Source organism: Dermochelys coriacea, chromosome 12 (genome assembly GCF_009764565.3).
Source record: "Dermochelys coriacea isolate rDerCor1 chromosome 12, rDerCor1.pri.v4, whole genome shotgun sequence".
Lineage (NCBI taxonomy): Eukaryota > Metazoa > Chordata > Testudines > Dermochelyidae > Dermochelys > Dermochelys coriacea.
The window spans coordinates 20,991,814-21,012,869 of record NC_050079.1 but is presented as its reverse complement, the minus strand read 5'-3'; the positions used below and the strand labels follow the sequence as shown (position 1 = coordinate 21,012,869).

At 43.5% G+C, this 21,056-nt stretch overlaps 1 protein-coding gene across 2 annotated transcripts; it reads left to right on the top strand.

Annotated features, from left to right (window-relative positions):
* The first annotated feature begins 1,845 nt into the window (after positions 1-1,845).
* Positions 1,846-19,852, top strand: C12H19orf12 (chromosome 12 C19orf12 homolog). 2 transcript variants are annotated; one of them, XM_038368361.2, is made up of 4 exons: positions 1,846-2,007; positions 13,942-14,032; positions 16,353-16,529; positions 19,333-19,852. In XM_038368361.2, exons 3-4 carry the CDS (start codon positions 16,370-16,372, stop codon positions 19,596-19,598), a joined length of 426 nt encoding a protein of 141 aa, XP_038224289.1. In that variant the 5' UTR covers positions 1,846-2,007; positions 13,942-14,032; positions 16,353-16,369; the 3' UTR covers positions 19,599-19,852. The 2 variants fall into 2 exon arrangements, with proteins under 2 accessions (XP_038224289.1, XP_038224290.1); XM_038368362.2 differs by lacking the exon at positions 13,942-14,032 and having other exon boundaries at positions 1,848-2,007.
* Positions 19,853-21,056: the final 1,204 nt, after the last annotated feature.

Sequence of the window (21,056 nt, the reverse complement as noted above, 5' to 3'; positions counted from 1 at the left end):
TCATTGATTTTTATCCACCCTGATTTGTAATATTAGAAAAGATAGGATGCCCACCAACACTGTTAAGTCTTAAATGTTCATTCCACAACAACATGGGAGCAACTGTCCAGTTTGACAGGTCCATTTCAGACAGGTTTAAGATGACAAGCAGAATGAAGCAAGGATATGTTCTTGCCCTACATTCTTTGGAATCTTCTTCTCAGTACTCTGGAACTGTGCATTGGACATGAAAGATGGAGTGTATCTTCACACAAGATCAGATCGGAAACTCTTCAAACTGTCCTGACTTAAGTCAAAAAGGCACTAATCAGGGAACTTCTATTCGCTGCTGCTGCTGCCCTCATAGCCCATGATGAAGATCTACTACAAGAACTCATGGATGGACTGCCTTTCAACTGCTTGTCAGGCATTTGCTCTCACCATTAACATAAAGAAAATGGTTGTATTAGGACAAGGGGTTCCACAAGATCCTTCACTCACCCTAAATTCAAACCAGCTAGAAGTAGTCCAAAAGTTCAGCTATTTACGTTCTACAGTGAGCACCAACCTCTCACTGGATGGAGAACTCAATGTTCGCACTGGAAAGGCTGTCACCACCACCTTTAGCAGACTAACTAAAAGAGCATGGAACAACTCAAAGCTGACCATCAAGACCAAAATGCTAGTGTACCAAGCTTACATCCTCAGCACTCTCATGTATGGCAGGGAAACATGGACAATTTATGCTCATCAGGAGAAAAGGTTAAACAGTTTCCCCCTACATTGTTTATACTGTATACGTAACACCAAATGGTAAGATAAAGTCACCAACGCAGAGGTTCTTCAAAGGGCAAATTTACCAACCTTGAAAGCCCTGCTCAAGCAAAGACAACTGCGCTGGAAGAGCCATCTGAGTAGGTTGGAAGACAGACGCATACCCAAGGACATCTATTCAGGGAGCTCTCAGAGGGAATAAGCACAACAGGATATCCCAAGCTTCGTTATAAAGACACATGTAAGTGAGATATGAAGGAATTTGGTATTGATCCTGACAAATGGGAAATCTTGGCAAGTGATCATAACAAGTGGTGCCATCGGTGCCAACAAGTCCATGACAGGAGCTGGCTCCTACAGCTTGAAGAGAAAAGAGCCAAAGATCATGCCAATCTCAGATTGGACTATTCAGTCATATGAGACATTGCAAACCATCTACACCGTAGGCCGCAATCCTCACATCTGGATTCTTAGATGAAGGCTGCCAACAATCTGCACAGACTATCAACACCTGCCCCCTCTGGTGCTATAGCAAACACAGTTTGCAATAAAGCCCACACAGTGATTCATACAGGCTGAAAAAATTTTGTTTCCAGTAGCCAGGGACTGCCGCTGGAGTGTTTCGGGGCCGGGGGGGGGGGGGGGAATTTAGTCTCTGAAGGCTGAGCAGGCAACAACCCCGGGGGTTTCCTCCCTGGGGCTGGGCCCCTGTCTGAGCCCAAGCTTTGCAAATTCCCGCATTCCCGGGGGGCGAGGGGAGGCTGGGGCAATACCCCCACTAGGGCTAAGGATGACAGCCTGAGGAGCCTGCGGCTGGGGGCTCTGTGCCTGGCCGCAGTGGGCGAGGAAAGGGGGCTGAGAGCCATTGAACCAGCCGCTTAAACCCTTTGTATAATGGAAACTACTTCAAGCCAGGAGAAGCGGTGTCACCCCTCGTGCCAGCATCTGTGGGGCGAGCAGACGGCGCCCTTGGCTGAACTACTTTCCCAGCCCCTTCCAGGGCAGGAGGGGGCCGGCCCCGCCCGCCCCCGCGGCCTCTGTAGCAATCGCTAAGGTGCCACAAGTACTCCTTTTCCTGTAGCAATCTAGGGAGCTTGGGCGGGGACGAGACGCAACCTATCAGCAGCCCCCTCCCCCACACGCGTGTTTCCTCTGGGCCCCGCGCCGGCCGGCTCCCAGTAGCGGCGCCGCTCCGCCAGTGGCTGTTCCTGCAACCGGAACCTCCCGGCTCCTTCCGCGCCGCGGCGGCCCGAGGTAGGCAGCCTGAGGGGGAGCCGGGGGGCACGGGCGGAAGCGCCCTGCGCTGGGGGCTGCGGTAGGTCCCAGCCGACGTGCCGCTGAGCACGGCGAAGGGCTCCGGCCCGCTGGGGCAGGGCGCGCTCCGCCCCCTTCCCGTGCCGCGGCCCCAGAGCCCTGCTCAGCCGCGCTCGGGCCCGCCGGAGCCTCCGCCGAGCCCCGGCCGGGAAGGTGGCTTGAGCGCACGTGGCGGGCGGCGACCCCACGTTTCGGGGTGTAAACTGCTGTCCCCGCCGGCCAGATGTGTGTGTGCCACCGCCCTAGGGAGCGCCTGGTACGGGGGGCCACAGCCCTTGGGCAACCCCTGCCTCCAAGAACCAGCCCTGCCGGATCGGCTTTAGCAGCCTCTGGGGCTGCGCGCTGCCCCGTTACTTCATGGCTGGCGTAGAGCAGGGTGTGTCTGGCCTCAGTCACAGCTCCAAAGGCCTGGGGATGGGGAGTGTTTTTTTTCTTATCACGCGATGAGGGAGATTTCCCTGCTAGACGTTCCCAAGGGCTAGTGAGCTGTAATGTCTGTGTTGGATTTTTTTCATCCTAGGCATGAAAATGTCCTTCTCAAATAGATAAAACCAAAAGCTAACTTTTTGGGGGTGTAGTTATTTGAAATGAGGTTAGTTATTAACATTTTGTCAAGCCCCAAGAAAGTATTAAAGATCACATTCCAAACGCACCTAAAACCTTAGACCGACTATTGAAGAGAACTGCTTTGATGTATAATTGCAGTTTTGTGTTCCTTGGCTGTTCAAGAGTGTTGCTTGTTGGGTCCTTAGAGATGTTTTCATTTGCCATTTCGCCCACAAGGTTTGTAAACAGACGGCCATCATTTTGGCAGGGCGAAGGTTGCAAGTTGTTTTAAGTTTATACCATCCAGAAGACACACGAAGATGTATTCCCTGACCACAAATAGCTTAGACTCAGAATTTTAGACACAACGTGAGAAGGGAATATGTGGATAAGGAGGATGAGATTTACCTCAGAAAAAGTAAGGGATGGACTGGACAAAAGGTTCCATCCCCATCTTGCAGGTTATGAAAGTGGGGTACAAATAAGTGGTGTAACTTTACCAAGGTGTGTCAGCTCAACAGTGGTAGAATTGGAATGGAACCATGCATTTTGGCTCCGGAGCTTCTGCCCTAACTACTAGAAAGCATTCCCACTGGACTATATGGACCATTGGTGTGGTGGGGAGGTGAGGATGCAGGACTTAATGGACGTTATTCTGATGTGTTGCAGCAAGGAAAGTGTAACATTCTCTAGAACAGGTGAGCTGTTTTGGTGGGTTTTTCTTTTTTGTTTTTAGGCAGTCTTCTGCCTGCTATAAGTTTTCTTTTCACCTCCAAATGGATCTGATTGTTTTTAGTTGTCTCTGCTGGTTTTCCATTGACTATTCTGGTATGTGGCAAGGGGAGGCATTAGAACCTTTCATTACATAACTGGTTGATCAGGGAAGAACGACATCTCTCTCTTACCTGAATGAATCATCCAGATACTGGTAACTAATTTCGGGCTTTAACGTGGCTTGTGTGGTCACAGTGCAGCGCTGGGAAAGAACTCTCCCAGCGCTCTAAAAAAAAAAAACCACCTCAACGAGACACGTAGCTTCCAGCGCTGGGAACATGGCTCCCCATGCTGGTGCACTGTTTACACTGGTCCTTTACAGCGCTGAAACTTGCTGTGCTCAGATGGGTGTGTTTTTCACACCCCTGAGCGAGAAAGTTGCAGCGCTGTCAATTTCCTATGTAGCCAAGCCCTTCTACTCCAAGACCATAAAGCATACTTTCAGAATAAATTCACTATACTTTAAATGTTACCTGTACATACATCTTGCAGTGATTCTGAACCTTGATGAATATCTACAAGCTGTTTGTAGGTATTTCACATGTTACTCTTCATAGATAAATATCCTATGTGATATGTTTGATGCAATGAGCGTGTATAGTCTGAGGTGAGAGTTATTTGCAAAGAACAGGAATTCTTTGCCAAGGGGGTCTCTAGGTTACAGTAAATGATTTAGGAATTTTAGGCGCACAAGTGCCACTCAAGGCAGCCGAATGTACCCATGGGTTCTAGAGAGGAAGATCCTCCTTTTGTAGATAGGTATGTTTTTACTACTTGGATTCTTTTATTGGTGGTTTCTGCTACAGCAGTTTGTGGATTTCTGCCCCCACGTAATCAGGGAGGTTATGTGAACTGCTGAGTCACTCTGGCTAACAGTCTAGTCTCTGGGATCATGTGGTGGTTGTGTAACAATCAGGCCAATCATCTACTCAGTTACTAGGGGACTAAAAAGCTTCTGTAATAACCGCCATTTTATCAATAGATTATGAAATTAAAATGCCTATGTATATTGGAAATGCATAAAAGGGATATACTGAAATTAGATCTGATCTAATGGGGAGAGCTGTTGAGTTCCCCTGCCTGCCTTTAGTTTTTATTCTTTATTGCAATCAGAATACAACTTGAAGATCACCATAGATCCTTGTATATGTTTTCTACTAGATATTGACTTGACAGAAATCTGCCGCAATTGTCCAGAGAGTCTCTGTCCAACTTTTAATGTCACCTTACAGCAGTGGATTCCAACCTTTTTAAGCCCAGGATCACATTTTTAATCTAAGGGTAACCCAGGATCTACTCCATCCCTTCTCCGAGGCCCTGCACCTCCCCCCGCTCACTCCACACACACCTCCTCCCCCATGCTCACTCACTTTCACTGGGCTGGGGCAGGGGGTTGGGGTTCAGGAGAGGGTGCAGGCTCTGGGCTGGGGCCAAGGGGTTTGCAGTGTGGGAGGGGTCTCTGGGTTGAGCCTGGGGCAGAGTGTTGAGGTGCAGGAGGGGGTACAGGGTGCTGGCTCTGGGAGGGGTATCAGGGTGGGGCTTGGGGTTCAGGAAGGGGTATGGGGTGCTGGCTCTGGGAGGGGGATTGGAGGTGGGGTGCGGCCTCCCACCAGGCAGCGCTTACCTCTGGTGGCTCCCGGTCAGTGGCCAGCACAGCGAGACTAAGGTAGGCTCCCTGCCTATCCTGGCCCCACACCACTCCTGAAAGGGGCCAATGTACCCCTTGGGGGGGCGGGGGTGTCACGTGGCTCCGTGAGCTGCCCCTCTCTGCAAGCACTGCCCCCGCAGCTCTCCCGGCCAATGTGAGCTGCGTGGAGGGAGAGACCCTGCCCCCCCGCCCCGGGAGCAGCATGGGGCCAGGGTAGGCAGCTACAGTGCACCACTGGGAGATCCTCTGCCATCGACTAGTTGGTGACCACTGCCTTGAGCAGGGGAATCTACTGGCTTATTGTGTACAAATATTTGATTTGAAGACTGTAAATACCCAAGACAAAATGGGTAGGCTGAGCAGCTCGGGGGGGGGGGGAAGGAAAGAGGGCGCACTGGGAGCTCCAGGGTCCCCCGCTGTGGCTGGGAGCTGCTGGGGTCCTCCTGCCACCAACAGCAGCCAGGAGCTCCAGCAGTTCCTCTTGCTGCCTGTGGTGGCAGGGATCCCCCTGCCATCAGCAGGGGCTGGGAGCAGTGGGGGTCCCTCTTGCCACCCATGGTAGCTGGGAGTTCTGTGGATCCCCCCTGCTGCTTACGGCTGTGGGGGGCAGCAGAGATTTCCCCCTGCCATGGGATCCCTCTCGGCGCTCGCGGCGGCAGGGAGCAGTGGGGATTCCCCCTGCAGCAGGGTCCACCCGCAATAGTGGGAGTCCTGCTTTCCACCAGTGGGGGCAGGGAGAATTCCCTCTGCCGTCAGGTCCACTCTGCCCTCTGTGGTGGCCGGGAGTGGCGGGATCCCCCTGCCTCCCATGGGGGCCAAAAGCAGCGGGGGAGCTGCAGGGCTCTCCCTGCCACCCGCAGTGGCCAGGAGCTGCCTCTGCAGGCAGCAGGGGACCCTGCAGCTCCCAGGGGGCACTGGCTGAAGTCATGGAGGTCTTTGGAAGTGACGCATTCCATGACCTCTGTGACTAAATTGCAGCCTTATACATAAACTGCAGAGTGGAAAAAATACTAGGCCTTTTACTTCAGCAGTACATGAGCACATATGCAAACTGGATGGCTCAGGTATCACAAACTGGATAAACCAAGTCAAAAGGAAAACAGTGCAATAATGACCAGAAATTACCACTACCAGACTTTGACTCCCTCAGGGAACAGATGGCCAGGATCCCCTGGGGGACTAACATGAAAGGGAAGGGAGTCCAGGAGAGCTGGCTGTATTTCAAGGAATCCCTGTTGAGGTTACAGGGACAAACCATCCCGATGAGTCGAAAGAATAGTAAATATGGCAGGCGACCAGCTTGGCTTAATGGTGAAATCCTAGCGGATCTTAAACATAAAAAAGAAGCTTACAAGAAGTGGAAGCTTGGACATATGACCAGGGAAGAGTATAAAAATATTGCTCGGGCATGTAGGAAAGATATCAGGAGGGCCAAATCGCACCTGGAGCTGCAGCTAGCAAGAGATGTCAAGAGTAACAAGAAGGGTTTCTTCAGGTATGTTGGCAACAAGAAGAAAGCCAAGGAAAGTGTGGGCCCCTTACTGAATGAGGGAGGCAAGCTAGTGACAGAGGATGTGGAAAAAGCTAATGTACTCAATGCTTTTTTTGCCTCTGTTTTCACTAACAAGGTCAGCTCCCAGACTGCTGTGCTGGGCAACACAAAATGGGGAAGAGATGGCCAGCCCTCTGTAGAGATAGAGGTGGTTAGGGACTATTTAGAAAAGCTGGACGTGCACAAGTCCATGGGGCCGGACGAATTGCATCCGAGAGTGCTGAAGGAATTGGCGGCTGTGATTGCAGAGCCCTTGGCCATTATCTTTGAAAACTCGTGGCGAACGGGGGAAGTCCCGGATGACTGGAAAAAGGCTAATGTAGTGCCCATCTTTAAAAAAGGGAAGAAGGAGGATCCTGGGAACTACAGGCCGGTCAGCCTAACCTCAGTCCCTGGAAAAATCATGGAGCAGGTCCTCAAAGAATCAATCCTGAAGCACTTAGAGGAGAGGAAAGTGATCAGGAACAGTCAGCATGGATTCACCAAGGGAAGGTCATGCCTGACTAATCTAATCGCCTTTTATGATGAGATTACTGGTTCTGTGGATGAAGGGAAAGCAGTGGATGTATTGTTTCTTGACTTTAGCAAAGCTTTTGACACGGTCTCCCACAGCATTCTTGTCAGCAAGTTAAGGAAGTATGGGCTGGATGAATGCACTATAAGGTGGGTAGAAAGCTGGCTAGATTGTCGGGCTCAACGGGTAGTGATCAATGGCTCCATGTCTAGTTGGCAGCCGGTGTCAAGTGGAGTGCCCCAGGGGTCGGTCCTGGGGCCCGTTTTGTTCAATATCTTCATAAATGATCTGGAGGATGGTGTGGATTGCACTCTCAGCAAATTTGCGGATGATACTAAACTGGGAGGAGTGGTAGATACGCTGGAGGGGAGGGATAGGATACAGAAGGACCTAGACAAATTGGAGGATTGGGCCAAAAGAAATCTAATGAGGTTCAATAAGGATAAGTGCAGGGTCCTGCACTTAGGATGGAAGAATCCAATGCACCGCTACAGACTAGGGACCGAATGGCTCGGCAGCAGTTCTGCGGAAAAGGACCTAGGGGTGACAGTGGACGAGAAGCTGGATATGAGTCAGCAGTGTGCCCTTGTTGCCAAGAAGGCCAATGGCATTTTGGGTTGTATAAGTAGGGGCATAGCGAGCAGATCGAGGGACGTGATCGTTCCCCTCTATTCGACACTGGTGAGGCCTCATCTGGAGTACTGTGTCCAGTTTTGGGCCCCACACTACAGGAAGGATGTGGATAAATTGGAAAGAGTACAACGAAGGGCAACGAAAATGATTAGGGGTCTAGAGCACATGACTTATGAGGAGAGGCTGAGGGAGCTGGGATTGTTTAGTCTGCAGAAGAGAAGAATGAGGGGGGATTTGATAGCTGCTTTCAACTACCTGAAAGGGGGTTTCAAAGAGGATGGCTCTAGACTGTTCTCAATGGTAGCAGATGACAGAACGAGGAGTAATGGTCTCAAGTTGCAATGGGGGAGGTTTAGATTGGATATTAGGAAAAACTTTTTCACTAAGAGGGTGGTGAAACACTGGAATGCGTTACCTAGGGAGGTGGTAGAATCTCCTTCCTTAGAGGTTTTTAAGGTCAGGCTTGACAAAGCCCTAGCTGGGATGATTTAACTGGGACTTGGTCCTGCTTTGAGCAGGGGGTTGGACTAGATGACCTTCTGGGGTCCCTTCCAACCCTGATATTCTATGATTCTATGATTCTATGATTTTTAGTAAAAGTCACGGACAGGTCACGGCTTCCATGAATTTTTCATTATTGCCCGTGACCTCTCCATGACTTTTACTAAAAATATCTGTGACAAAAACATATCCTTTTAGATAACACATACATTTCCTGGAAACAGCGTCTTCTGCTTCAGCACTCTAATTCTCCAACAGAGTAACAAAGAAAAAAGAAATCAACAAAGGCCCTAAGAAAACAAACTAAATGACTTCTGAAGATGTGTACACGCTCTACTGTAAAATGCCACATATATTTAGTATTAGTATTCTACAAGTGTGTATATGTAATATATTAGCATATATGTTTTAATAGGTCCACAGCTCTTACATGTCTGAGTCTTACCAAATAAATCCTGAACTCCATCAGATTTGTGAATAGGGTAGATGGTGCAATATACTCACAAACTAATCTGCTAAGTAGTTTGACGGAGCAGAAATAAGTGCTTTTTTTCATAGTACCTTCAAGGATTTCCTTGGGGCCACTAATGCTTAACAGTAAGCACAAGTTTAGCATTTTGCTGGATTGGGGCCATTGTGCTGAGCACCTTGCTCGGTCAAGCCCTAAAAGAGAGAAAACAAGTATTAAAATCCTTTATAATCACAATCGTACTGTGGAGGGACCAAAGAGCTCCCAAGTTTCACTGTGAAAAAGTATCTAGATTTGCTTGAATTCCATATTTCTTTTCTGCTTCAGACCTTGAGATCTGACCTCTGCTGTCACTATGCTAATGCTAATATTTTTTACTCAGTCTTTATTATAGCCAGGCCTGATGGACTTCAAATATAGCAGTACTATCAGAGTTTTCATTATTGTCGTACAATTTTTCTGGTTTTGTGAGAGCAGTCTTTCTCTGCACCCTTAATCTCCTCTTTGCTTGGACCTGAGTGTTGGAGCTTCTCTTTTCTTCCATCAGAGAAACCTTAGAACTGTGCGCCATCATCTGTACTGCTTGAGGTGTGATACCATTGTGAGATAACATTGCTCTTAGTGTTTACTTGCCTGTGTGGTCTAAAGGATGTCACAGTTCACTTTCTGTGGTAGCTAACCTTTATAAATTGCAGGCGCTGATCTAGCACAGTTGGTCTTATTTTAATTTATTTGGTTTAAGGAAAAGTTTAAGAAAGTTGGCCTGTTGACTGACTGACAGACAGACACCTATATTAGTCATATTCTCAGGTGAACTACTGTCTGACTTAAGTAGCTGGCGTATATTATTGGGTCACTTGCAGGGGTGAGGAGGTGGTCAGGTCTTGTATTTCTAATTAGTTTAGTCAATTCTGTATATTACCCTGGAGACTCGGTCCAATTTTCAAAGACAGATTTCTCAAATGGTGCTTGAAACGTATGCTGGGAATGCCTGCTTGGCAATACCCAACCTTTTAAACTTTTGGTGCTGTTAGGAATCACTGGAGCTTTCTTCCACCATTTAATATTTCCTGGAATAAAAAGACATGGTAACAATGGACTACAAGCCTGATTTATCTATTTAGATACTTGCATGATCTCTATTACTGTGGTATTAGAGTGCCTAACACGTAATTAAAAAGAGAAATAACAATAATGCTCTCCTTTTTTCCTCTTCACAACCTGGAGGAGAAATAACTTGATTAGTTTATAGAGTTTCTCTTTGCTTGCTTATGTGAGTTGGTTGTGGGCCTGTGAGAAGAAAGCGTTGAGGGAATGCTAATTTGAAGAAGTTAGTTTTGCATTTGGCTGCAAAAGTGTGGAGGCTTATGGTTGTTCTGATCGTTTGTGCGAGTGATCTCCATAGCTCAGATCCAGCTCCTGGAAAAGTTCTCTCCTTCACTAACAAGCTTCCCCATTTGGTCAACAGTTTAATTGTTCCATTGAATGTAGCTCTTTTTGAGACCTCAAGATGATGGTGGGAGAGGTGTTTAGCTAGTATGTGTGACAGGGTACCAGCTGGACTGTTGAACAGCTGAGTCACCCTCAATTCTCCAACCTGGGGCATCTTTTACACTGCTTCGCTGTGAGAGCAACCACTCCTAGTCTGCCCACACACAGCCTCCATGCAGATTACTTCCAGCTATACTTGGGCCCTACCACATTCACAACCATGAAAAATGTGTTGCAGACTGTGAAATCTGGTCTCCTCCCATGAAATCTGGTCTTTTGTGTGCCTTTATGCTATACTATACAGACTTCACGGGGGGAGACCAGCATTCCTCTAATTGGGATCCTGACCCAAAAGAGAGTTGAATGAAGGTGACAAGGTTATTTTAGGGCGGGATCATGGTATTGCCACCCTTACTTCGGTGCTGCCTTCAGAGCTGGGCAGCCAGAGAGCAGCAGCTATTGGCTGGGCACCCGGCTCTGAAGGCAACGCCCTGCCAGCAGCAGCTCAAAATGGTGGCAATACCATACCATGCCACCCTTCTGTGCTGCTGCCTTCAGAGCTGGGCAGCCAGACAGTGGCAGCTGCTGACTGTGGGCCCAATTCTGCAGGGAGCAGCACAGAAGTAAGTGTGGTAATACCATACCATGCTATCCTTGCTTCTGCTGGTGGCAGCTCTGCCTTCAAAGCTGGGCTCCTGGCCAGCAGCCACCGCTTTCCAACTGGCTAGCTCTGAAGGCAGCGCCGCCGCCAGCAGCAGCGCAGAAGTAAAGGTAGCAGTACCACAAACCCCCCTACAATAACCTTGTGACTTCCCCGGCCCTCCCGCCCACTCCCCAACTCCTTTTTGGATCAGGACCCCTACAATTACAACACTGTGAAATTTCAGATTTAAGTAGCTGAAATAATGAAATTTCTGATTTTTAAAATCCCGTGACCATGAAATTGACCAAAATGGACTGTGAATTTGGTAGGGCCCAAGCTATGTTGTATGAGTGCTTTAGCCAGCCACCCTTGAATTATACTGCAGAGCAACACCAGCAACTTCCCACGTCCAGACTTTTCCTCAGAAATGTGCGTCTTGTACTGCCCAGCCCCTCCTGAGCTACACAAGCTCATGTGAAGTCCATCATTTTATTAATAGAAAATGATATGCACAAATCCTGTTACCCCAACTGAAGTTTCCCCAAACATTTCAATCCAAGCACACTGGTTGATACAACAATAAAAGAAATTTATTAACAGAAGGATAGATTGCAAGTGACTACAAGTAATGAGGCACAAAAGTCATAATTAGGTACAAGTAAATAAAAGGTAAAATGCAACTAACACCTAACTTAAGTGAATTCAAAGCACCACATGTCTCTCAGAAGGCTGAACTCCTTTCAGTCAGGATCTCTATTCCCAGTCCAAGGATATTTCCTGTATTCAAGTGTTCTCGATGTTGTTAGTAGAGATGAAGGGAGAGATCATTTGGGGTGTCCCCCATTTTTTTTATCTTTTCCTCTTCCTTGAGGATCATCTTCAGCTGGGGTTCAGGAGACAGAGAGTCTGTGGGGATAGGAACCTCCAGCTGTTTCTTTGCCAAGATGTAAATTTCTTTCTCACCCTTTCTCCTGCCAAAGAATGGCCATTTAATCAGATGGTGGTCTATTTGATTTCATTGACACCTAGCTGAGGAACTGGTTTGTGGCTGCTCTTAGTAATATCCAGGGATCCTAGTTTTCCAAGCTTAAAAAAACCAAAATACTCCGATTTTAAAAAAAAAAAAAAAAAAAGTTGAACTTTAGTTTCTCTAGCCGCTAGATATATGTATCAGTTGAACATAATGTTTTATTGATGTATGGTAAAACCCCTTTATCCATCTCTCCATATTCACTGAACCACTAGCTGACATCTGGAACCCCAGCCACTATCAGCCCTGGGTGGCTGGGGCTCTGGCTGTCAGCCCTGCTGCACAGGACTGGCTGCCTGAGATGCGTTTCCCCCGCCCCCCACCATCTTAAAATAAGGGATAGAAAGCTCTTTGCCAATTCTCCTGATTATCCAGAAATTTTATTATCCGATCTGGCCCTGGTCCCAATTAGATTGGATAAATGGAGTTCATCTGTAAATTTAAAGCTCTTTAGAAATCAAGCAAAAGAGGGTGAGGTTGCATGCATTGAACAAGTGACACTGGTACTTACTTCAACTACTAACTAAATTTTATTGAATGTTTTTATTTTTTCACAAAATGTAAAACCTAAAGATTCTCTGTAAAACTTCAAATTCTGTGTTTTTCTGCATTGTTTTCTGTGGCAGATGGATTTCTAGGATTCCTGGTAATATCATATAGTAGAATCTTATAACTTTACATACAGTTTTGCTACACACTTTACCAGGACAATAATGATCAGCAAGTTATGAGGTTTCAAATGATACCTCACAAGGCATACTTTGTACAGAATTTATGATAGCCTTGAAAAAGGAATGAACATAGGGGTTCAGTGTGTTATAGTATGGCCACTTAGGACGGAATCCTTGAGGAGGCCAAAAGGACACCCAAACTGCACATTGGGGGCTGTATGCTGTTTAAATTGGACATAAAGGAGATTTAGAGAGTTGTTTGTCGTCTCATCAGCATTGCAGTAGCTTCCTATCAAGGGGCCTTGTGGGACACCTCAGAGTGAGGTGTTTGGAGTTGGAGGAACAGGTGTCCTCAATAAATCTCTGGATTTGGCCTAAGGGGAAGGCCATTTCAAGGAGTTTCCATTCACTCGTGAGGTTTGTTGAGAGTTTGACAGGGCTATTTGATGACTGATGGCACGAGATGCTGCAGAGAGGTAAGCGGGATGTATGTACATGTGCTTCTCTTGTTGATGGGCAGGAGGAAAGCACAGAAACTGGCAATACTTGAGGGTGCTCAGTATCGGTCCAGATTGTGTTCCTAATTCTCAGGCCTTCATTCAGGGTGAAATTTGGTTACCTTGAATTCAACAATCAACTGTCACAAGATGAAGCCTGGTAATTCATGTTGTTCACCCTGCCAGCCAGGGGTGGATTTGATTTAAATCAAATTGTCACTAGTCAGGAAGACTCAGTTTAATCATGGATTTCTACCCAAAAGTGCATTCTTGTTGGCTGTTATAACCTTAATACATATTCTTCACAATTCAGAGATAGATGTAGGTTTCATTTTTAGAAGGTACACACTATACACTTTTTAATTTTTAAATTTTGTGATTTTAATTTGAAAACTTTTCAGATTAGTTTTACAGCTATATTAGAAAATGAATGATTGGTTATTTCATTTACCAAAGGTAACTGAAGCAGATATTTATGAAGTCACTCGGAGGTAAAGTATCTTCAGTTCAACAGGTTAATCCTTAATATTTGGAGGATTTTCTTGCCATGCTGTATTAGGACGAGAACATCACCAGACAGACATTTAAACTGTTTTATTTAACTGAAACAACAACGTTAGGTATTCTGGATATATAATATTTTAACAAAACAAGCATGAATTTTTGAATTTAGTTAAACGTTCAAGTTTTTTAAAATTAGGTTTGTTTTTATTAAAATAGTTTTTAACTGAAATAGTTAAATGAATTTTTTTTTAAAAGCAACAAAAATTAAATTGACTATGTCAGCGAGGTCAACATGAGAAACTTAAAACATTGGCTTCTGCAGCTAACTCAGTCGTCTTCACCTTCATTTTCCTGTTTGTTCATAATCTAGAGAAGAAAAACAAGTGTTCCTGCTTTTTCAGGTCCCAAACGATTTCTCAATTTGGAACGAATTAGTCCAAAGGAAGAAAATTATTCTTTCTACACTGGCAGAAGAAGCTGCTGCAGTTAAAAGTAAGATTATCACTTCAACAGTCTGAGTCCAAGTGCTTAAGTAACTTCCACCAGTTTGCTGGTGTGACTTTCTTTAAAACATCATCAGCAAACATATATTTCTTGAATGGTTCTTATTCCCAAACTGGGTCTCTTTTACGGCCTGCTGCCATTATAGGTTTTCCCTTCTAGTGAGAGAATGGTATGGTAGATCTCAAATCAATGAAGGCTACACTCAGAAAGACCTAAAGACTTCTGGAATATGCTGCTCAAACAGTTTCACTTTTGTTTCTAGTGCCTGTCCCTCCCTTCTCACATTTATCTCCAGACTTCTTCTTCTTGTCCAGATCTATTCTGCCCCCAACAATCGTCTATTCATTGAACTTTTTGAAACTTCTCACTTTTAGAGAGAGGTAAGAGATTGACTCTGTGTACACAAATTTGCAGATGGAGAATAGGGTTGAGGTCTGTTGTATCTCCTCTATATAATTGTTTGTTTGTTTGTTTTAAAACCATTTTTGCTGTTAACAAGCATGTTATCTCTGGAGTTGCAAATCCACAGTTTGAGAACTGCAAACCTAAGCATCTCTGATGGTATCTTCTAGACTGAGCACTGAGTACCATTGATAGATAAAAAGATTAACCTAAATAATCTATACAGAAGCCCCTAGAACCTCATAAGATTGGGTCCTTAATCCATGAAATATTGGAAGTTATTTACAAAACTTTTCTTAAACATTACATGAATATATTCTCATACTATAGAATTAAAATGTATAATCTTTATTCCAGGATGAGAGATCTTTGAGCTATAATGTATCTTAATTAAAACTATCTTTAGATAGGTTTTTTCCCTTAAAGCATTTTATCAAAAAAATCTGTTTTAAATAAAAAAAAAATCATTGATTTTTATCTACCCTGCTGCCAGCTGTTGCTCCTCATCTAGAAACTATTTTTACTGTTTATCACTGCACCAGGATAAAAAGTTCAGTCTTCAGTCTATTTCTCTATGCAACAGTCTCATTGAGAAGATAGTCAAGAATATATGTAGATGTAGAAGCAATGCATGTCAGTACAGTGCATCTGAGTAATATATACAATACAGTAGTGCATGGAAACGTCTTTATTTAGACACAAAACACATAGAGAAACAGTGATTATTTAAAAATGTATATAAAGTATTTCCCCTGCCTTATACATACCAAGTAGCATCTTGTGGTAAACAGTAGATTTTACATTTGCCTAAAATTGCATAAAGTGCTGCTGGTGGCTCAGCGGCTACCTCCCAAAACTTACAAATGTTAATTATAATGCACCCTGTGCCCTACATCTGCCCTTGGCCCTCACCCGTGTCAATTAATTAGGCACGTGCTCCAACCCATGTCATTTCTGTACCTTCCTGGCCTGACATCAATTAATTTCAGCCTCATATCTCACCTACTCCCTAGCCCACTTTCAGTTCCACATCACCACCAATCCCTCTCCCCCCATCTATCTCTTTCACCTCCTGCAGCTCTGGGGGCTCCTTTTCACACATGTCCTCATTTGTGGGCTTGGATGAGACAGCTGCAGTGAATCAACACCTAGATTGTAAAATGCTTTGGGGCAGTGACTATTTTTTGTTTTTGTTCTGTTTTTACGGCACCTAGCTCAATAAGATCAAATCCCCTGACTGGGGCTCTTATGTACTAGCACAATATGAACATTTTTCATTGCCCTCTTAAATGTTATAGCAAGGGATCTTCATTATGAAATGGCTTTCAAATTTAAAGTTAAGGTGAAAAAAATCTCGCTTCTCTCTGACGCTCTTTACTTCCACTTCTACATCTAAGGGCCTGTCTTTACAAGAAAGTAAGGAATTGACTTGTTAAATGTATATTACACACACATAAACCTTCATTGAAAAATATGCTATTAATGTTGCAAAGTTAGGAAATGCCAGAATTAAGGATGCCTGTAAATTATAATCTTCTGATCATAACTTGATTTAAGACCGAGTCGTTGCCTGTTTCTTTTCTCACACGTAGCTGTTTGCAACACTGAATGGACCTGACAGTTCTTCAAGGCTAAAGACAACACCCTATACAAATAGGCAGAACATTTAAACATGTTTCATTACTGTGATTTTGACCAGATTAAAAAATCTGCACAAAACCAAATACATTTGGAAGTATGCAACACTTGTCACCTACTTTCCTATTTCATTTGCTTTTCATTGCTACATTCCTGTTTCATTGCTATTTGCAGAACTTTTGGTCTCTGTTTTCTTTTGGAAGAAGAAATGTTATTCCAAGAACTGATCCTTTTTTATAAACTTGACCTTTAAAATATATCTTTTCAGGGTCCTAACTAGCCAAGATGCCGATCAACGTTAATGATGTGATGCACCTATTGTGCTGTATCTCTGAGAAGAGGAAGATGAAGGCTGCTGTCAGGCATTCTGGACGAGGAGCACTAGTAGCGGGTGCAGCAGCATTTGTCGGGGGCTTAATGGGTGGTCCACCTGGAATAGCCGTAGGTAAATACACTCTACCATACAAGGAAAGATGGTTTGGCTCATAATAAGATGAGCTGTTGAACTAAGGTATTAAAGAATTGATGTGTGATGTGGTTTAACTAGAAGGTAAAGCAGGTTTTCATAATACTTTGAGTGCTTCGGCTTAAATTCATGGCTGATGTGGATCCCTGTGAAGGAACTGTTGTTAGATTATTTGATAAATAGAGAAAAATGGGTTGGAAACTCTCAATTTTACCCCTTAAGGAAATGTATTTAATTTGGGTATAAAGTGAGGGGGAGGAAACCTTCCCAGTTTAACCATATCAAGGGGCGTAAGAATCCTTCCTTAATAAAAATATCCTTCTGACAGTAAGGTGTTGTTTATTTAAAATTTTGTAGTGTGCTTGTTATCATGCTGGATATATTTAGTTTTTTCAGAGTCCCATGTTCCCTGTCAATTAGCGTTTCTCTGTATAACAAAAATGATATTAAAGCCCTGAGCTTAGTAGCAATGAGAGATGCAGAAGAGAAAATTCCAGATATCTCCTTTATTAATAACCTTTTGTGGTGTTAAAGCTAGAGTACTACTGATGTCACTTGTGCCCTAATCCTTCAAACACTTGAGCCATGTATGTACGTTTACTCACATGAGCAGTCCCATATACCTCAATGGGAATACTTACATGAGTAAAGCTGTACATCTGCTCATGTTTGAATAATTGGGGCCCAAGTCACTTCATTCATAAACTAGCTTTAATGCCACAAAAGGGCATTGTAGAAATACAAAATAAACATATAATGGCACAGCCGGAGATGCAAAGAGAAACTGTACAGCTACCAGCATTACAAACACCCATCTTAATTAATTATTAGAAAAAAGTCTTGTTACAAAGATGCTACTAAACTTTTCAGTAAGAAATAGGTATAACCAAATGGTTGTAAGAAATTTATAATATCGAGACCAGTAGGAAGTACTAAGAAGAATGTAGCTGTCCAAATACTTAAATAACTGGAATTATAGAAATCATCAAATGAAACCAACCTGTTACAGTCACAAATTTTTTTTAAAAAAAGTGGGGGGGGACAGCTACCTTAAAACTAAAAGGTGCATTGTCCTATATACCCCAGTGTAAGTGACTGTCTTCCTGTCATAGCTGCTAGGGACATTGCAACAAGTGCATTGTTTGGAAGGGAGACTGAGTGCTTATCTGTCCTTGTCTGTATGCAACTGTAACTGAATCGGAGGACTCTGATTGTATCTAGATTATTACACTGTAAAAGTAAGTGACCTGTGACTGAACATTCTAAAGTTTTAGCTTGGTTATGGAGGCACTTTTAATTAAATTTTAGCAGGAATATGCACTAATTATGGTGTAGATGGGTCCTTGGCTGCATTATTCTTTTACTGTAAACTGGATAGGAGGGTTATCATTATTCCTGGCTGTGAGGAAGTCGTATGTTGAGTTCCCCTGCTGTATTTGCCCCCTGAGAAACGTGCAGTTTATCTTGCTTTCCAGTGCCTAGATCATTTGCTTGGATCCCTTTGAGGGGAGTGAATTGGTGAATGTTAACTGAAGAAAACAAATGATTGTGTAAGAAATCTTCCAGTCTAAGAGCCACATCTGTGATTTTTATTTTTATTTTATTTATTTATTTTTTCCATGTAGTGCTCCCTAAATCAGGTATTGATGATCTAATAAAGGTGTGATGCAGATGAATGCAGCCATTGTAGGCTTTCAAGCGTTTCACTAGCATCACCGGAAGAGTTGCAAGCTCAGTAAAATTTGCAAATTAAGAAATTTTTGTCCAGTGAAATGGGTATATAAATGATGATCTAGGAGCAGTCCCTGAGTGTGAGGCTTCTGGAAGTTGAGGAGTGTAGTTTTGGAACCCATTTTGCAAACCTGAGGCAGCTAAGCTAACCAGGACACTCCTGGCAAGTGATGTAAATTATTAAAGACTTTACGTTTGCTGTTTTATGTTAAAGAGAATTACTTTACAGTTTGGGATTGATTCCCTTTTGAAAGGGAGCACCCATTATAGAACTGTACTATTGAACCTTCCCCCTGGAGTAGGCGCAACGATCACCTTGACAGCCACATAGGATCCCTCACCCCCAGTATTCTTGGGAGGGGACGAATCAGCTCTATATAAAATAGAAGAGCATGTTTGGGAATCCATGGTACTGCCTGACAAGTAAGAAGCTGCTGATTCAGTAATCAATAGGGTGACTGTCTCTAAATCAGTACTCCGCAAACTGCTGGGTTTGTTTTCTGTTTGGCATCATATAAGCACCAGCCATGCAGGGACTTTACGAAGGAACGAGAGTAATAAGCCCTGTTTAACAGAGGCAGAAAACGTGTACTGCGCTGTGGATTTGTAATGAGAGAGAAGTAAATAAACTTTGGCCACCAACATATGATTTATCTCATGGTTTCCTTGACCAGAGGGCTTTATTTAAAAAATCTGTTTTAGCCAGAATCTGTGATCTTCTGTCTTTTTCCTGAAGAGACCAGTCAGGGCCATAAAGGATGATTTTTTTCACTGATTTAGGGCTTTAAGTTATTAGTACTGATTGTGTTAAGAATTGTTTTGCGATGGGAGCTGACTTAAAGTCATGGAAACTCTTTCTGGCCACTTTTAACTTGTTTTATATATACCATTAAAGTAAATGTGCCTTGGCCACACACCTCTCTTCATTAACTTCTGATAAAGACAGCAGCACCAGTGTTGTTGTTTGAAGCCTGGTTATTGTTGGGTAAGGTTTGAAATTTAATAATTAAAAAGTGGAGACTGACTAATTACATCTTCATTGATTTTCTAGGGGGTGCAGTTGGTGGTTTATTTGGTGCTTGGATGACTGCTGGACAGTTTAAGCCAATCCCTCAGATTATACTGGAACTGCCTCCTGCTGAGCAACAGAAGCTCTATGATGATGCCTTTGCTATTATCAGGAACTTAGACTGGATTGATGCTGCACAGTTGATTGCACTTGTAATGGGAAATGCCGCCCTCCAACAGAAGTTGGTAGCAGTGCTAATAAATTATCTTTCACATGAGCTAAGAGCAGAAATACGGTATGGAGAGTAAACCTTTTCAGAGTGTGTTTTTTCACTTTACAGTGAGGGGAATTTTATTTTGACAGCTGTGATCTTTTAACATAACGATTACTAGTTAGTGCAGCTAATTATAAAGTTAAGTAAAGGCAGTAGGCAGATATAAATATTTTGGTTTTTATGAATCTAGAATTAAATTACTGTATTATCTCAAACTGATTTGCTGTGCCATTTAAGCTACTGTGTATTGAAAACTGAAATTAAGATAATAAAGCATTGAAGGAGCTATGTTTCTTACACCAACTATCATTGAGGAAAATTTTCAGTGTCACTGTAGTAACTTAGGCTTCTAGGTTCCACTTTTAAGAGGGATTTAAGCTCCAGAGTCACTTGGACACTCTTGAAAATTTTACCCACTATCTACTCCTGGACTGTAAAAGGTTGCAAGAATGAAGGGACTGCTACTGAGAAGTTAAATATCTTCTCAAACTTTGAGTCTTTCATTCACGTACAAGTCTAACAAATGCTTAGCTGAAACTTATTGCAACAGCTGGACAAAATGTGCACAGCTAGGTTGCTCCTGCTATCCTTGTATGGAAAGGCTAGAGTCAGAAGGCTGCTAAAATGGTGGTGGCTGGCATCTCCCATCCAATTGCAGAATTGGGGTTGTCATCTCAGCATTGGCTTGTAGAAGAAAAATGCTTTGCTCTGACTGAAATTTGTTGAATCTGAACTGCAGGTGTTAAGTGATACTTTCTTTAAAGTATTTTCAAGGTGTAGTAGTATAATTAACAAATCTTCAATTCAAATTAATTCTCCTTAAAGCCAGAGCTAACTTTTTTTTCTGTGCTGCAGTAGCGCAATATATGTATGTCTTAAGATAGAAAAGAATGTACCCCTGCACCCTGATGGAGTATCATGTTTTTGTGTTTTGCTTTAAAACAAATCAAGTACATCAGAACTGTGAACTGAAATATGAGCAAATATGAGGCACATTATTTTATTATGTCAAACTATCTATTGAATAATGATTTGGAATGGTTTTCTACACGTCGAAGCTGCAGACTCTAGATGAAATTATGCTTATCTTCTGATTTTTCACTATTTATATTGAAACGTAAGACAAGCTCACATATACAAAGTGTACAAAGGTGCCTTCTTTTATATGTAAAAATGTACAAGAAATGAAATGGTTTTTATATTATGTTCTTTTCCTAGTAGCAAAATCAAAATAAATTTATTTTATTTTTTTTTTTGGTCAGGCTTCTAAAATTTGGAATCTGTCTGGGAAAAAGTGTTTTTTATTGACAGTTTACCAAATGTGTTGGGTTTAGCTAATTTACTTTGTACAAATGTAACATGCTATGAGTAAGCCTGTTTTGATTTTCCCCTGCAGAGTTCATGGGCTAGCTTGAGTGTCACTGTCTTTACTAGTTCTTTCCAATAAAGTGGAAAGCCGAACAGAAGTGGATTATAATTGGACCAGTCTCAG

Coding starts and splice junctions, on each gene's coding strand:
- C12H19orf12 (XM_038368361.2), top strand. CDS start 16,370: ATGCCGATCAACGTTAATGATGTGATGCACCTATTGTGCTGTATCTCT. Junction 16,530..19,332: donor TCCACCTGGAATAGCCGTAG/GTAAATACACTC, acceptor TTGATTTTCTAG/GGGGTGCAGTTGGTGGTTTA.